Source organism: Hesperophylax consimilis, chromosome 16, assembly GCF_061612785.1.
Source record: "Hesperophylax consimilis isolate HC1 chromosome 16, BYU_Hcon_1.0, whole genome shotgun sequence".
NCBI lineage: Eukaryota > Metazoa > Arthropoda > Insecta > Trichoptera > Limnephilidae > Hesperophylax > Hesperophylax consimilis.
Genome location: NC_142851.1, coordinates 13,057,677 through 13,077,606, shown reverse-complemented (window position 1 = coordinate 13,077,606; position 19,930 = coordinate 13,057,677). Strand labels below are relative to the sequence as shown.

The window sequence follows — 19,930 nt, the reverse complement described above, 5'->3', positions numbered from 1 at the left end:
CGTATACTTGTCATTAGCGCTGATAAATTTGCTGTAAAGGTGGTTTTTATTTGTTATTTTGTGTGGTTTCAACTAGGTCGATTGATATCTATATATAGTATAATCTACAAAATATTTAACACTCAAATATGCACTAACGTACAATGCTCGTTAACTTATCGTTTTTGCATTTATTTAATGTTTAGTGTATATTTTGTAGAATCCATTTCTTTGTACAAATAACTACCACAGTCATGCGTAACTATATCGCAGATTTTATTAAAAATATATTGTTCACCGTGTGTAATAGGTGAATGATAATATTGTAGGATTTTTGAAACTGAAACTGTGTTTGGGAAAACTTACTGATATGAAATATTGTTAATTACAAATGGCACTGGAGGCCTATATCGAATGAATTGACAAATTTCATAACAAACTATCAGTAAAGCACGAATATGTTTTGAGGAAGTGGGAACACGTGTACTTCAAAATAATAATAGTTTCGCATCTCGTCCATTTTATTATTCGGACAAGGGCACCTGCGTGAACACGTGTTCATGTATATTCTGAATGATTAATATTTTATTATGAAATAATCATGCAGTTTTATTTACGACAGTAAGAATATTTTAATAAGAACAGTTTTTCAAGTTTGACCAAAATAATACCTACCTAGAATTTGCGTAGAGTAAATAATAAATAAATCTAGCCACTCGTATCAGGAATACCAACAAAAGAAAATTTTATCAACAGAAATCATTCCAGCGAGAGATGTTTATTTATGATTCCAGCTGTCATCCCATACAACGAAAGTGAATTTTCGATTTACGTATTTAAAAATTAAAATGCTAAAATTAAAAATATCCCAAATGCAGTCAGATTCCTTTTATAGTAATTAAGTTAAATCAGAAGGTTTTATTTAAAAATATTTCATATAATCCGTGTCCAGCGATTCCGAATAATTACCAAAAGCCGTACTCATTTTCTCCGCGCAGGATAAATTGCCTTTCAAAATGAGAAATTAACCTTTCCAATGTTCTAATATTTACTTAAAATTCTATCCAATTACATTACAAAAATACAAGACACAACATGCTTACTATTCAAACAAAAAATGCAGCACTAATAAAAGTCTCAGTAACTTATCTTCACTTTATTAATTATTCATACAATCATCATCTGTCAAACATCGAAAAGAAATTCACAATTCGAAAAAAGAATCAATTATTAATAAAATTATTTTGGTACCTACTAATTTCTCGGTTGGCTAAGTCCTCGATTACAACAAGCAACATTTTCCGCTTACTGTGGTGGTAGAAGGAGAGTTTCAAATATTGTCAGGCTATGCGTAACCCGGGAATATATGTCTTTCTTTTGAAAATAAAAAAGGAATTTTACAATTTATCCAAAGAAACTTCACTTCATTGCGATTATTGGTGTTTATTCTGGCAAGTGCAAAGGCTTCTATTTTCTGGTGATCGGATAATTCATGTGTTATAATGTCACGAAAAGTGATAAAACAACAACAAGGTTAAGTGGGTTACGTAGGTTAGGTTTATATGTTAGTTTTTAATGACTTCATATCATATTTTAAAGGTCATAGAATTGTCATTTTCATGTGTTATCATAGAAACCCATTTTCCAATGCGGTGAGTTGTGAGAATCCGAGGAGAACCAAACTCCATTACCAGTGAACTGTGAACCTATGAATCGGCAAGCTGTTTAATTATAATTTAATAGCGGTGAGGTGAAGCAGTCAGAGTGTGCCGACGAAGAGGTCAAATAAGAGTGAAGAGACAAGTTTGAAGTGGTGTGAAGTGTGAAGTGAGAACCTCACGATGGTGAGACCATTCAGGCTCGAGTCGGCAGTGTTCCTCGCGATGTCTAGCGTGACGGTAGTGCTGGTGGCATGTGCGTGTGTCCTTGGTGCGGCTACTGTGCCGCCCTCGGCTATCGGGGAAGTCGTGTCCAATGCAGGTGCAGGGATTAACCAAGTTACGGTGAGTCCTTATTTTGAATTAAAGTTTTTACAAAATTGTGTAAAATCTAATATTTCTTGAAATGAAAAATTATGTATTCTATATGTACCTATCTATAGTTTTTTTATAAAACATGAAATTTCGGTTGTAAGTGCATGATTTATTTTTTTGTAAAATTTCTCCTGTTTTATCTAATATTAATTTGTGAAAATATATATAAAATGTGACTGTCTAAAAGAATTTTAGGTAATTCATATTACTTCTGACTATTTCTGTAGTTATTATATAAAGTGTTAATATCCTAAATATATTAAATAAAAAAATAGTCCGAAAAATAATATATTACTTTCTCCGTGTTTATTTGTAGGTATCTCTAATTTTCAAAACGTGATTTTGTTGACATTTTACATAATGGTATAAATATGACATTAGTGATGTAATGTTTTTTCTTGGCTCACAACGCGATTATAGACCCAATTTGCATAAATTTAGATGTTAAACACACAATTAAAAACATATTTAGAATCTTTATAATTATTATGGATAACAATAATTATTATCGTGATTCATTTTTGGGTTATTATGACGTGTTGCGCTTCCTTGTTCTTTAGCCAACGTTTCGGATAGCGTTATAGTATCTCAATGTCCATCATCGTTACAGATTTAGGAGAGGTTAAAAGAGATTATTGTTAAGGTATTCCATAAATATACCATCATAAATATAACGCCATAAATATACACCATATACAAAAATTACCGTATATATACAATATATCATAAATATACACCATATACCAAAAATTACCGTATATATATCATATATCATAAATATACACCATTTACCAAAAGTTACCGTATATATATACCATATATCATAAATATAACGCCATAAATATACACCATATACCAAAAATTACCGTATATATACCATATATCATAAATATACACCATATACCAAAAATTACCTTATATCTACCATATATCATAAATATAACGCCATAAATATACAACATATACCAAAAATTACCTTATATATACCATAAATTTACCACTGTAAATATACCATCACGAAACCATTCATATATCATGAATCAAACATAAATATACTCCAAATATACCATCATTATACCATAGATATACCAAAAATATACAATTAATATACCATAAATATATTTAAAATATACCAACAATATATACCATAAATATACCACACATGTATCATAAATATATCATATTTGTAACGCCAAAACTATATAATTGTGTTCAAGAGAGAAGATTGGGAGAGGATTAACATTGATGAAAATAATGGTTTAAATACCTTTATCATTCACAGTTGAACTTTTCTATAAACGAATAAACCTTGAGAAAAAACGTGGTTCCGTTTGTTGCAATTAATGCGAAATTCTAACGGGGCGTAGAGAGATTTATATTTGTTATTTCTTTTTATCTTAATACCACACAAGATATTGATTTGTTTTATTTTATATTTACACTAATATGGAAGAATATCTCACATCACCCATGCACCGACAGCCGAAATTAGTTTGTTTAATTATTAAAATAAAATATTTTTTGCTTCTTCTTGTCTGAAGTTAATGATGTGATTTAATTAAATTTCAGTTCTAATTTTGAAAATCAAAAGTTTACTGAAATTTAATAATTTTACGCATAACGGAAGAATACTGAGGAATAATTTACATCACCGATAACCTAAATTTAGTATCTAAAATATTATTTTATTTTTTATTGGCCTCGGTGGTCGAGGTGTAAGGCTCTCGACTAGCAATACGGAGGTCGCAGGTTCAAATGCCGGAGTAAATTTTATTTGATTAATGTGTGTTATTCAACAATTTATTAATTAAAAATAATATATAGCATATTTGCGGTACGTTCTAGTGTGGAAGATACTCTCAGTATCGCCCTGGTGTAGTAATACCACAAATCTGAATTCAAACTTCGCTTGAAATGGATTTGGCCGTGATTTGTGACCAGAATGAATATTACACTACGTCCTTTACCCTATCCACTTCCCCTACCCACTAGCTTCAATGGGGGATGATAAAGTCTCACTTTATACAGACGGTTGAGGGCAGTTGGGACTCTTGTGCGGTATTCACGTTAAAAAAAACATATCCATTCAATGTACCTGCGCGTTCAACACGCTCTTGTGTCCTGTTCAAGGTTGAACAAAGCAAAACGAACTCTAATCAGAATTCTTGCCTGAACAGACTATGCAATAATTACAATAGCGTATTATCCAAGGTTGATATTTTCAGTTGCGAACTTACCAAATACAAGAGTTCCATAAAAGAATATTTCTCTGATGGTTTGTGAATAATGTTTATGTCTCTATTATGATTCGATTTATATCTACAGCCTATGTCCATGGCTAAAAATGTATTGGCTATACATGCTTAAATTTTTACTTTTATAAATTTTTTTGTTTTGTATAACTTTTTTAATTCATATTCCTTTCACACAAATTTAATTTACTTATTCCATAATATGCTGTCTCAGTAGAGGTAAAGTCACAAGGAGGAAATCCATAATTGGTTTTATTTTAGCCATACAATACTTATGTACAAACTGATTAAATGTAAACTGTCGTTTTCCCGAAAATGAATAAATATATAAATAAATATCACTATAATAAATAAACATTACTTACTTATTTTTTAAAACTTTCATATCGTTAAGAATTTTTGTTTTAAACTTATACTTATAACATAAGTACAAAAACCTTTGTTTACTTTTTAAAAATTGCATGAGGAAATATTGATATGCCTTCAAATACAAATGGTGTCAAGTTGCGTTGCGAACTAGAAGTTGCAATATAATATACAAGGCACTCCACTGGTACAAACTACGATTATTTATTTTTGTATCGCGCTATTGAAAAGCAGTGAAAGATTTCAACCTCGTTTTCCGCCATTTTTTCGAGTAAGTATACATTTTAAGGCAATTTCATAATGGCATAGTATAACAAGATGTGTGCTCGAGAGGTCATACATCCAGGCTCTGGGCGCAGAGGTCGAGGAACTTTAGAAAAATTAAATCAATCGAGAAAACTGAACTTGAATATTTTGAAGTAATGTGATGTAATGTAATTTTTTACAGGTACATCAATCAAAATTAAAATTGAAGGTTAAATCAATCGAGAAAACCGAATTTGAATATTTTGAGTTAACATATTTATTTTACTAGTGATATGATATATTTAAGTAAGAAGAATTAAAATTTATTAAAATTCGCAGTTCAAAGAATTATATCCTAGTTAATATTTATGTTCAAAATTGTAATTGGTAGTATAGACAGCCCTGATTTACTTAATCTCATTGAATTCCATATACGTCTTTCTAAAATCCTGTTTAAATGGAACAATTCTAGGACTGAGCATCTCAAACACTAGTTTATACCCAGATTACATGTAATTGGTAATAGATACGCGGAAGTGGCGGATTAATTTAACTGCATTTGAAGATAGGTACAAGAAAGCTATAATAATAATAATAATTGGATAATTTGTAGAGCGCCGTTTTTGTGAAAAATCACCTCAAGGGCGCTATAATATCTCTTCAATCAACTTATTTTTAATAATTAAATTTATTAGTAACGTGTTATTACTGTTTTTGGTATGTACCCTTGATATTAAATACATAAAAATGTTATTCATAACTGGTAAAAACTAAACAAACTACATGTATCGTTCTGCTTCATTTCGCATCGATCGAGACTAATAATCGAGGTATTGCAAACATAGTTGCTTCGAACACATTACTCACACAGATGCTTTGCTTGAATACAGCATCTTATTAGTCGACTTTTTTTAATATAAAAACAAATTCGATAATCGTATAGAGACTCGTTGTCCGTTTTACACTAATAACATTTATTAATCGGAAGCAACTTTTAAGGGGGTGTTTCTCAGTGACGTTTAGAAAGTCAAAAGTGTACCCTTTTGCATCAATACACACAATCAATTGACAATTGACAACTGACACAATCCCGTATTCGAGTCAACTGTAATTGCGCGACCTGTAACTCATTATAATACTACAAATTCACAATTCTGAATTTGTAAAGGCAGGTTTCATCAATTTTTCATCACCAGCTTAATGTGGAAATATAATTACATATCATAAAGTTTTCTTCACGTGTTAAAGAAAAAAATATACATAAATATTGCCATAGTGGTATTCTGATGTCACATCGTAGAAGAATTAGACTATAAAATTACTTACACTGGCTAGTAAATGTAATTACAAATTACTGAATAAATAGTCTATGTAGAAATAGAATAGCACTAGTCAAACAGCCAAAGCCCATATTACACTATAACATCAGTAATTCAGTAGACCTCTGTACTCTGCTGTCATCTCATAAATGATTTACACAGAGAGAGAACAAAACATCTTTAGCAATTTTAGAAAGTTCATTCCTTATCAGACAGAACCTATTCAAACTCAATTGCAGTCCGTTGTTATTTTATTAATAGTTTCCACATTTTTCCTCCAAATAAACAATCCTGCAATCCATTGCTAATATTTGTATGAATAATGTATGAATAGGGTTGAGTTAGAAATAATAATAATTGTCAATGTTAAGCAAGTTAGATTAAAAAAATCACCATAATTTCAATGAATTATTTTGGCTGTTATTCTTTGTTATTTATTTTACAGCATAATTTATCGATTCATTTTCTTCTTTATAATTGGGTCAATTAGTTATACCTTGAACTCTGTAATGTTATATTTGGGTGTCGTCGATTTGATTCACATTCGGCTAATTTATTTACATTCTGTGATTATTGATGCCTTCAAACAACGTTCCAGGAAAAGCCACATTTCAAAAATGTGCATTATTTCGAATGCTTATATCGCTACACATGTAATAGGTATTTAGATTAAAAAACAAAGTTTTGAAATGCTCGACTTCAAACGGAGTCTAGAAGCGCAAAAGTAATTAAAAGTAAAAAAAGTTAATCATCCGGAAAACATCCACAGATAATCATTATTCAGTATTTTCAGACCGGTTGGTGGCCGAGTTGACATCGCGTTTGGGTCCCACCCAGGCGTAGTGTGTTCAATTCCTCGGCTGGCTAAGTCCTTCACCACAACACAGAGACCTTCTTTTAATTAACAGTACCTTTATAGTAGGATATATTGTATTGAAGACATTGTATTAAAAAATGACTACATCCATGATTAAGGTGCATTAGATTTTATTTACATTAATAAATATGTGAAATCGAAATAAAAAATTAAAGCGGAATTAATACAAGAATTTTATTTATATATGTGTACGTATTTACTCGTTCAGCCGAAAATATTTCATGAAGAAATAATAATAAATACATAATAACATAAATTTGCAACGAAACAAATAAAAATAAAATTAAATTGAATTAGTTAATTTTTGCAAATGATAAACAAATAATTCGTTAAAAAACGTTTTTACAATTAAATAAAACAAAACATTTTTGGTGAATATTACCATTATTATCATATTATTATTTATTATTAAAGAATGTGTGAGATTAATGTTAAATTTATATCTCATCCTATTCGTTTTATAAATTAAAACATTTAACTTTTTTGATTATTTTTACAACTGGCAATACCATAAAAGTTCTAAAATTAAAAAAAAAGAAGTTCACGAAATTTCATTGAAAATATTATCGAAGACATTCGTCATTCAGATAGATATCTACTGTTTTTTTCGTTTTCATATAAGAAGTGCGAGAAAGAAGATGTTTATCAAAGCATTTGAGGACAGTCATTAATGACATGTATACGATCTCTATCTGGGACTACCATATTCAAAATTATCTTTCGATACGTATATTTAATTTTAATTTGGGAGGTGGTCAATGGGTACCGCCGCCCCGAGAACCATACTCTGGGTTACCAACACCTCTGCCACAGGTCACCTGAAGTGGTTTGCTACGTTTGGTGACTTAGCAGGGGTGCCCGGGTTCATGGAGGGTTGTGCGTTCTGGATCACACTGATGAATGGTCGGCCTACTCACTGCGGGGCGGGCCGGGCTGGGAGAGGCCGGTTGAGGGAGATCCAGTAAACCGGTTATCGCTGTCCGGGCCGCTGGATAGTACAGGGGCCCGACCCTTGGGCTCACGACCAAGGGTGGGCTGCCCCATCAGCCAGCGAAAAAACCCTGCCGCTGATGTTGTGCCGGTTCGTGACCGGTGAGGACCCAGCATCTAGTGTTTGGGGCGCACTGGGCGACCTCCACAGCCGGACTCTCCTGCCCATTGCCTAGAACCGCAGTCAGAAGAACATACCTTACATTTGGTGTATCCAGTTGCTCCACTCTCCAACTCCCCACCCAACCTTTTTAACCTAATCCTTCCCAACCCATCCTAAATCCCACAAACAAATAAAACAAACTTAAAAACTATGAACTCACAACAAATTAATATAAACTCAGCGACAGCGAACAGTAGGAGTCCTCAGTGTGGACCGAGGATGAAGGTGAATTTCGCTAACATTCGCGGTCTGCACACCAACCTAACTCCCATCCACCACCACCTTCTCTCACAAAATCCCCATCTCCTCTTCCTTACGGAAACACAGATTGCCGAGCCCCCAGATACCTCCTATCTGAACTGCCCAGGATATCATCTGGAAAGCCTTTTCAGGCCCAAAGGAGGTGTCTGCCTTTACAGCCGTGCTGACATCAGCTGCGCTCGTCTCGCAAATGTCGAGAGCGCAAAACACGAAGTGTTATAGGTACGTGTGGATCTCACCGGTATGATGAGAATTTATGCGTGCCTATATCGCTCACCAAACCTTGCCGAATCAGACACTGTTGAGTTGTTTAAATACTTGAGTGACACTGTAGATATTCTCTTGCCCCGTTACCCATCGGCCGAGTTTGTAATCCTGGGGGACTTCAATGTTCATAATGAACAATGGCTGAAGTTCTCGGGCCCAACAAACTCTGCCGGTAGATCTGCGGAATCCTTTGCCCTTATCCATGGACTAAGCCAACTCGTAGAATCTCCGACCAGAATACCAGACATCCCATCACATCGAGCCAACCTACTCGATTTGTTTCTCACTAGTGAGCCACTCGGGTACAGAGCGGAGGTGACAGCGCCCTTAGGATCCTCTGACCACCGCCTGATTACCACCTCTGTCCCATCCTCCATGAACCGTCAACCCGACAAACATGTAAAGAGGAAGGTATGGCACTACAGGGCAGCAAAATGGGACGGCATGCGGTCTTTCTTCGGCGCCTTTCCTTGGAGTACTGTATGCTTTAGCTCCGAGGACCCATCAATTTGACAACAAAGCTGGTGCCCCAAAATACTTAATAAACCTGCTTGAGTCTGTGCAAAGGAGAGCGATCCGTCTGATTGACAATCCGTTGTTAACAGACCGATTGCCTTCTCTGATGCATAGACGCAATGTAGGCATGCTGTGTCTGTTCTACAGGTATTTCAATGGAGCCTGCTCCAAGGAGCTAGCAGCATTGATTCCTGATGCACCGGTGCACGTGCGCGAAACTCGACGGACACGAACTGAACACCCGTTCACGGTTGACGTTGGCTTCATGAGAACGGGCCGTTTTTACGACTCGTTTTTGTGTAAGTCGGCTCGTATGTGGAACGAGCTACCGGCATCTGTTTTTCCTCCCTCCTATAATCCGAGCCTCTTCAAGGCCCGCATTAACAAATCCCTTCCTACAGCCCCTACCTTACTCCGCCTCACAACGCCGCCCAACCGGGTGGTGACATAGTTCCCCTGTCTGTGCACTGCACAGGCAGGGACACTCTTGTGAGGTGTCACATAATAAAAAATAAAAAAAAATTATTGTTCTCAAACCATGGAAAAAGCAATTTTATAAAATTGTAGCGGCGCCCCAATTTTTCTTTGCAAATACATCAACGCCATGTCAAATGTGAAACCTCTACAAAGGCCGCCGTATTTTTATAAATGACCACCGGCTGAGTTATTGCTCTGGTTACAAAATAAATGATTAAAACAATGAACGCAAGTAGCCACCATGCAATTTCAGGTGTGTGTATCTTGCAAGAAGCAAACTAGGTTTATTAAAAATAAATGAATGGTGGTTAATTAAATATCTTACAAATGTGTTTATTTGTTTTGTACTAGCTGTACCTCACCACGCGTTGCTGTTGCACAGTATATCTGTGCAGATAGAGACAAAATTACGTTTAACAGATGGCGCTGTTTAAAAAATATATGTTTTTACCTGTCACAGGTGACATCTATAAAATGTAGTTATGTAAAAATACACGCGTATTCGAATGCAACGTTTTGTTCAAAATTTCAAAGCAATCGGTGAATAATTTTAAGAAAATTCACTAAAATTTTTATTTAAAAAGATTTATATATTTTTTAAATTATCTATTCATATACTCGTACATTCAGTTTACAGTTAAATAAATGCAGTGAAAGTAAAATGATAAAAAATATGTTCCTAATATAAAACTCGTTTATAGAATGCACAGTAATTATTTTCCTGCTGTTATTTGAACACCTCACTAAGAGAACCTGTGCTGAGGTGTTCACATGTTTTTGATAAAGTATTACCATATTTATATTTTATGTAAAACTGGTTTTTTCTAAGATATCCCTTGAATTTTTAGCCGGAGTTTGAATTGTCAGGCACATCTTGCATTATGCAACTAAATTTCATTTATCTTTGAAGAAGAATATAATGCTAAAAAATCTAAATGAAACATGAAATAGAACGAGACACAGAAAATAAAAATATAACGGTCTCAAATGGTAATAGCACCCAGGATCCTCGTCTTACCAGGATAACTTCTTTATCTACTCGACCATTGGGACATATGTATTATTAATAGAATATTATCTTGCAACTAATATACAAATTTTGAAATATGAGATCGACAAATATTTAGTGTAATAACTATGCCCCAATGGTCTAGTGGATAAAGACATTGTCCCGGTAAGAGAAAGATCCTAGTTGTGACCGTTGTGATCTTTTTATTTTCTGTGTCTTGTTCTGTTTCATGTTTCGTTTAGGCCTGTTAGTATTATATTCTTCTTCAATGATATAATACATTGATTGATTTAACCTTCAAAAGTTATAGAAAAAGTTGTTCGAATTAGTTTAGTTAGGTATTTTAATTTTGAACCAAAAACAACATTTTGAATTTTTGAAATTTTGAGCAGCTAGAACTAGCAATTAATTAAACACTTGACCATTTATGGAAAGGTTCATACTCTTTATTTTGCTAGTTGGAAGAGCGTTCTACCGTCCTAATGTGTCACACAAATAGTAATAATGTCTAGTTTTTCCAATACGTGTTCATTTGAATTTCACTTTCGTTTTCTTTAACGAATGTATAAGTGAAATCTTGAACCGGTAAATTAACCCTCTTCCCGACATACGATCGAGCTGAAACTCGTCAAATAGACTCGTTGTCGAAAACTATCAGTATGTCAACTTAGTGGCAATCACGCACACACAGGCGTGGATACAAATTGGATGACATTACAGTAGTTAGTATACGAAATAAATGTCGGTCCTACCCAATAAGGATTTGGCTCAGTTGTAAGCGCGGTTGACTACAGTTCCCGGGAGGAAGGTTCAATCCTCAATCAAACATTTTTTAATGTTTTAAAAGACATTTTAAAAGTTCACAGCAGTTAAGATTGAGTCCCTGGGAAGGATTGTTCAATCTTCAGTCAAACCAAAAATAAATTTTAATATCTTTTAATAAAAATAGATTTTTTATACTAAAAAAAACTTTTTTTTTAATGTTTTCAGTGGTGATTAAAGGGTTTTTACATTGATCAAATTTGGGTCCGGCTCAGCGCTTTGTGCGGGCTTCGTATGGGCGGGACCATCATTGCAAGATTATTTTTTCCTCAACTTGAGTCGGTATTACACAATAATCATTTTAACGGGAAATCCCGCGAGCAATTCATTTTCCTACGTCCAGCAAGAACAACACCGCTGTTTTTGTATTGATTTACCATTTGGAACATTACTGGAAATCTCGCTCAAGATCAATATTTACACTGTCTACAACTGGAACCTTGTACTTATTTTGTTTAAAGCCCACCTTAGTAGAGAGTTCTCAATAGCACTCTAAAAACATGTCATAACAACATGCAGAGAACTTGGATTTTACTAATAATATTATTTGATCATTGAACATAATATGAATAACTCTCAAACGATTTTTTTAAACATATTAACGTAAGGCGATGCACGAAGTAGTAATTTAAAATCATGTATTTTTGGTTTGAAAATTTGGTCACCTAGAAATGTTTCAGATGCTTTAATTAAATACTGCGAGTAGAATACACCCTGGCCTTTGAAATAATCGAGTATTTTTTAGATAAGTATTTTTATAAACCCAGTAAAAAATAATGTATAGGCCTTTGAAAACTGCTTTAAAGTTCAAAATCTCCTACTTACGAACCCATTTTCGGTTATGGTTTTATTGTATAATGTGGAAAATTAAGTTATTTATAAAATGATCGAAAAACATTTAAATATTTGTGCCTGAACATTCACAAAATAAAATAAAAGGCAATTTTTGGCCATGTTTTTTTCTTGCATAAATCAAAACAGGTGGATGGTGTGAAGCGGGAATTTAAGCCTTATCGCCATCTACATAAGGTGTGTTATTAGCGGCTCGATTCAAAATATTACACGACGTAGTGTATCGCCTTAATTACTACATGAGATAATTATTTATTTATCGTCGTGGGAGATGGTAAAAAGTGTATTTAAGTTCTAGCTTTTCTCAATAAAATGTATATTTGAAGGTTAGGAAATACGTTAAAAATATTAAAATAACATGAACTCACATCCTATAACTCTATTTTGTGCATGTTAGTTTCCTTAAACCCCCGACATAAATAGTTGAGATATTTAAGTTGAAACCGAATGTTGTTTTTTTTACAGCAAAATTTTAAAAATAAAGAAATTAACTGTGTAGTGTAATTTTTTGCTGATTTAAAAAGATAAACTAGTCGAATTCCACTTAATACGCAAAAAAAAACACGTGGTTTCAACTTAATTACTACAATAAATAACTATTTATTAGTGTACCGTGAGTATACAGATGGTAAAAGATGGATTAAAGAACATTTCTTTCTCAATCAAAGTTAAGTTTGAAGGTTAGGAAATACAGAAAAAAAATATTGAAACAACCTGAATTCACACCCTAAAACACTATTTTGTGCATGTTTACTGAAATCTCCGACTTGAATAGTTGTCTCCGTTAGATATTTAATTTAATCAGGTTTTGTTTTTTAAAGAGCCTTTGCATGCAGAGGAATTTGCAAGTTTACCGAAACGATGTTTGGATTTAAATTTGCGTTGGAAATTACTACTCCCATATTGTTTAATGAAATTTCTTGAGATCTGACTACAATGCGTACAAAATATATGACAGACACTAAAAATAACTCAATGCCTGAATTATATTCAGTAGGCCTGTTCCCAAGAAAAAATCTTTATGATCCTGTCCTTCCGACATACAAATTTGTAAATATAAAATTTAAGACCCTGAATACCGAAATGTTCCGAATACCATTTTTGGGATTTTAAACGTTTTACGTAAAAAAAGGTACTTTGACATTTATCTCCGCTATAATTGGACTACATCCAATTGCGCGTGGTTCACGATAAACTATTTACTTTCGGCTTGACAACTTAATATTCGTTGTGAAATTTCATCATTTGCTTCTGATTAAATAACTCACTTCTTCCAAAGGAGATGCCAGATTGATTAAAAAAACTTCATGGCAAGAAACACGAAACAATAAATTTGCTGGACTAGGTTTTAACAGTAGGTAGAATAGCGCTCGAAAGACGACGGTTATTGATGATTTCGACTGATTATATCAAGGACCCGCACTTTTTCATGTTGCTACAAATAGGAGGTAACAAGAACGCATTTATCAAGCATATGGGGAGATACTGGGTACATGTTACTGTTGCAGAGCTTTATATTTTATGACATTTGATGAATAGCCCCCTTTCTGTTTACCGATAACAACTAGAGACCTGATAAATTTTCTCGTTTACTATAACCTCGAATTTTTACGTGACATTCGTCATTTTTACGCGAAAAATAATTCAAAATATATGTCCATATGGTTATGGCAGCCACGATACTATGAAACTAAAAAGCCCTGGACGGAGATATTCAAGAACAATTTGAAGCCGCGGGGTGAGGGGGAAGATGTATGAAAAACACCAAATCATAATAATAAACATAATTTTTTTGATGTCGTATCCCATTCCTTTTTTCATAAAATACCCAAAAAACATTGGCTGTTTTAACTCCATTAACAACACCAAAAGTATCCACCACTTTGCATAAAAATCATTTCAAAGTTTGTCATACATTATGTTTGCCAAACAATGTACATGTTTATATGTTTATAAAACTATTAGCACACACGAAGATGTGAGCTAACTTAAGATTAATAAATAAATAAATACAAGATGGCTTCCAGGCAATTTCCCCTCACCCTAGATTTGGCTTCAAAGCCATTTATATAAAAGACCATTGATTTTCTGTCAAGAAATTTTTAGGTCATTGCAGAATGCCCAAAATGCCGCTTTCTGTCATTTATTTTTTGATATTGAAAAAAAAACGGCGCTCCGCCTCTTTAAAAAATAGTAAGGCGAATTTTTATAACCGGCGATATATAACAGTTATAGTTAATTACTCAAACATCCTAGCAACAGTTACATTTTAGTACTCAAACAACATAATAACAGTTACATTTTAGTACTCAAACATCATAATAACAGTTACGTTTTAGTACTCAAACATCATAATAACAGTTACAGTTTAGTACTCAAACATCATATTCAAATACTATTTATCATCATCGAGAACCTCCAAAACAAACGAGTTATTACAGTTATCATCCTAGCATTTTGGTATAAATATGCAGCCTATTTTGATTACACTATTATTTAAATTTATTACACCCAATAAGAGTAATTTCGGCCACATTTTGAAGGGGCAAGCACGGTTATCTTTGATCTTATATTAGTTACGCAACGTTTTAGTCCCACGTGGAACGAATTGGTAGAACGTGTTTTATTCACGGTTGTTCTTCCTAGTTGAAGAGTGAGTTAATTAACTTAACGTTATTCAAAGTTTATCAACGAAATTGAAATTTACTCACTGGGTTTTCAAACAAAATATTATGATGTTATCATAAATATTTTTTTAGAATTGTGTCGTATTGAGCTTTCTACTCCTCGAGCCAAAGTTTCAAATGACAGTGCAGTGTCCATCTTCAGGGCAGATGTACAGACGTAAAACGTTATATTCTCTGAAGAGTTGTTTCAAGTTTTCAAAAACCAGTGCCCCTGGGCGCACTATAACTTCTAAATTTAAAAATTAAACAGCAATTAAAAAAAATGATAGCATGAACATTATGCTTGACAGCTGATCTCAATTTTTATCAAAAGCTGAAACCGGCCAAAAAATGAAGTATAACGGCCACCGTTTGTATATGACAAAATCAAAATGTAGCTAATTAATTAAATGTGACGGAAGTTGGAACATCCTTACTTAATAATTTTAGTACTGACTTTTCTACCAAGCGTAACTACTTATATGTATGTGCTTCTGAATAGGCATTAAGTCGGTTATCTATGGCCGAGGAAGGCTCTCGAATACGAATCCGGAGTTCGCGAACTCAAGTCCCGGCGTACGCAAGTAAATTGTGTTTAGTAAATTTGTACTGTTTCACATTAATTAATTAAAAAATGTATTAAAGTATGTTTGCGTCACGTTCCATAGTGAAACATATGCTTTCAGTATTGCCCTGGTGAAAGACCATCGTTCAGAATCGAAACGTTGTTTAAAATAGCTTTAGCTGTGTTTGGTGATCAGATTTGAATAACAAAGTACTTTGCCACCTTTCTATTCCCATCACCTATCCTTTCTCAATACCTTCATTCACACAACATACCCCAACTGGTGGTGCCATAGTATCCCTGGCTTCGGATGGTTGGGAGCATTTGGGACTCTTGTGCGGTATTCACAGTAAAAAAACAATATTTAAAAACTGCTCATATCCCTCATTTTTTTCCTACCAGCGCTCCACCCTCTCTCATAGGGGGTTTATTGTTATCAGGCAATCTTCTCCCTGTAGACTGCAATCCTGAAAACCTCTCCGAAACTGCACTCGTACCAATCACGTAGATTTTGATTGTACTGTCGTAGTATATACTGTCCATTATATTTTTTTCATTCGTTTTTTTTTTCAGGTTTCCGACGCGTGGAAGGCATTCGCGTCACACGTGCGCGAGCACGACGCGCTGAAGTTGGCCCTTCGGCGGCTACGCGTGCTGCCCGGTCGCGCAGCAACCGTAGCACACCAGCTGGTGGACCGGCTGCGCGTGGGCGACGCGCCGCAGGTGAAGTGCTCGCTGGGCACGCTCAGGGGGCGTGCTCTCACCACCAAAACACACCCCACACGCCAGTACTATAGCTTCAAGGGGATAAGGTAATTATTGTAGATCCTACTACTAAATATTATATAAAATATAAAAATATAAAATATAAAAACACAGGGTAAGGAATAAAGCTAAGGGTGCGACCGAGAATTGAGATCGATGTGAAATAGGAAATCACTATGAAAGGGAAAAAGTTTAGGGTGCGGCTGAAAACTCAACTCAATGCGAAAAAAAAACACAGGATGTAAAATAAAGATTAGGGTGCAATCGAGAATTGAATTCAATGTGGAGTAGAAAAACACACAGAAAGGAATAAAGATTAGGGTGCGACCAAAAATTGAATATGTGGAATAGAAAAACACACAGAAAGGAAAAAAGATTGAGGTGTGACCGAGAATTGAATATGTGAAATGGAAAAACACACAGAAAGGAAAAAAGATTAGGGTGTGATCGAGAATTGAATATGTGGAATATAAAAACACACAGAAAGGAACAAAGATTAGGTTGCGACCGAGAATTGTACTCAAAATCTCCCGTTTCTAGCCGGTAATGTATGATTGTTATGAAGCTGAAAAAAATTGAGCAGAATTAGGAGAAGTGATAAATGGTTGGCTGAAAAGTAGCGTACACTATTTTGATCTAGTTTTAAAGGCATTGGAAGCTATTATTCTTTTTTAACTAAAGCGAACTGCTATAATATATATATAATGCCTTAATTAATTAATTTTCTTAGTGTAAAAAACAAAAACAAACAATATATTACTTTCACTTGCACTTGGCCGAGTTCGAAAGCGTTATTTTTCACAACGGAATTATATTTTATTTGAAATGTGAATGTTATATTTTAGGTAGATTTCATAATCCATTTGTTTTTCTATAATGACTGTGTTAAAACTCGTATCTTAATCTTAATTAGAAGATTGACATGTTCGACCGTGTATCAAATTACCTCGGCCACCAAAACTCAACATTCAACACCATTATATAAAAGAAAAATGAACGCCATAGATGCCAGTAGTTAATTTTATTAAATGAATATTTTCTTGTTCTTTATTTCCACTTTTTTCTAGAAGTCAACTCCGAAGCTTCTTACTCTTTCCCCAATTATTGTGCTTCTGCCTAATGGGCGTTCCACACGATGCTTTTACATACCGATTTCCATATGGAATCAATATCGGGACCCATGTGAAAAATATTTGCTTTACGTGATCAATATTTTCATAATTAACGATTTCATTCAGATAGTTACCATTAGAGAAGAAATAATATTTAGGGACTATAAAATGGCAACATCTTGAACATAACCATATATCATGCGAAATCATCTGTCATTTGCCTTTAAAATTCCCGCGAAAGTCCCAATACCGTAAAAACGGCAATACACATTCACAATCAGTAATAAACCTAATATTATTTATTGTCTTTTTTTATCAATATTTAAATACTAAACCATATAAACATGCAACATTTCTACACAACAAAGTTACCTTAACAATGAGAGACGTTAGAAGTCAAATAATTTCCCCCAAAAACACCGAAACATCCTTTTTTCATCCACATGTCATTTGCCTTTTTGATTGCCGTCAACAGATTATCAGTCGTACAGTGGAACTTTTTATAACGAGCTTAATTCGTTCCAGAATATTACTTGTCATGTAAAACACTCGTTAAGCGGAAAAAAATACGTTGGATGTCAAAAAAATAATCATTTCATTTTTATTTTTAACGTTTATTCAAATAATATTAAATAAAACAATAATTATTAGTTTATTATTTATGAATTTATGACGAATAATTTATTATTTTTTACTAGAATGCTGTCCAGAGATATTTGTTATGAATGTGACACATCATTTTCATTGAATTCATTTGTAGAATGCATAGCCACCTCCTTATTAGGGTGATGCTTCTAAATGTACAATGCAACAGTTTCCCATGCTTTCAGCATTTCTCTTATAGCGCCAGAAGATTGTTGCTCTGCTACTTCCTCTTCATCCACAAACAAACTCTACTCCTAACTTCTTGCTATGAAACACAATGCAACTCCATAAGCTCTTCTGCGGTCTGCTCTTGACTGTGCTCTTCTACAAGCTCATCAATATCGTTGTTATCCACCACCAGTCCCATGGTATTGGTTAAAGACACAATCTCGTTGACTGTAGACTCTACGGGTACTGTTTCAAACCCCTCAATATCACATTCGACAACGCTCTTTGGCCAAAGCTTTTTCTTCTCTTGGCAACCTCTTCCCACGCCTTGGCAATCATTTTGAGGCAAGTAACGATGTTAAAGTGATCTTTCCAAAACTCTCTGAGAGTTTGATATGTCCCTTCAGTCACCTCAAAACAACGCTCGAAAAGTGTTATGGTAGAGAGTTTCTTAAAGTTAGAAATAACCTGCCGGTTTATAGACTGCAGTAACGGAATGGTGTTGTATCTATCATATTATCTATGTTCTTAATTTTATCCTTGTTCTTGAAGATAGTGCAAATCGTTGATTTAGGTGATTGAATATGCTCGCTAGATCAACCAGTTCAACTTCGTTCTGGCTTTTCTATGATTTTACGTTTTATTTCTACAGTTACTTTTATTATCTTATGGCTGTCTTCTTCTGGTCTTTTCAAATGAGATTTCTGCAAGGGTTTAAACTTTGTACAAATAATGTCTGAATACAAGTGTGGAAAAATGTGTGATCACATGCGCCACTAACGTTCTAGCGAAACGAGTGCTAACCAGAGACTGACGCACTGGCGTGGAAGTCCCGGTTCACATGTGAGTGACTTGAAGATGGGACTTGCCCTTTCTGCGTAATTCATTTTGCGAAATGTCACTCGTTAAGGGAGTAGTTTTTTTCATCATCTGTTTTGTTTTAGGAGGTGCTCGTTACGAGAAATTTTACTGTACACGTTTACAATCAATAATAAATACATGTTTTTTTTTTATTTAAACTTAAAAATTAATACAAAACCAAGTAAACATGCAACTATTCCCCAAAATATAGATATGTAAAACAATATCAGCCATCTTAAACTGTGAAAATTTGTACAGAAATAGAACACATCTTGTTTTCATTCCTAATTACAATGAAAAGACGACACATATGAAAAATGAACAAAAAAAAGCATCGTGTAAAAAGTCCACAACATGATCCACTGTGTTTCAGAGACAGTTTCTAATGGTCGCCCTTGAACGCCACTGCATGGAGATGTAATTTTTTACACATTTTGGCATATAGGTTAACCTACGGTTATGACACGTGGTACCCAGATCAAAATCAACGATCTTTTAAGCAAGATAATGTATCGTGCAGAATGAAAGTAAACAAAAATCTTACTAAGTATTAGACCATCATAAGATTCTTTGGATCCTAAAGACTGCGATTGGCTGGACACGTTGAATGAAGCGCAGATGACAGAACACCAAAAATTACGACCAAGTGGAAGCGACCCAGAGACAAACCGATAAAGACGTAAATATTCTGTGTGGAAGCAGGTCAGGGAGGGATGAGG

General features: G+C 34.2%; 1 protein-coding gene across 1 annotated transcript in view; it reads left to right on the top strand.

Moving 5' to 3' along the window:
• The first annotated feature begins 1,820 nt into the window (after window positions 1-1,820).
• LOC149416731 (carboxylic ester hydrolase) overlaps window positions 1,821-19,930 on the top strand; it is a 72,500-nt gene continuing 54,390 nt past the window's right edge. The window contains exons 1-2 of the mRNA XM_089641312.1: window positions 1,821-1,982; window positions 16,234-16,472. Of these exons, the coding sequence (XP_089497438.1) occupies window positions 1,821-1,982; window positions 16,234-16,472 (401 nt within the window). The remainder of the gene's footprint in view (window positions 1,983-16,233; window positions 16,473-19,930) is intronic.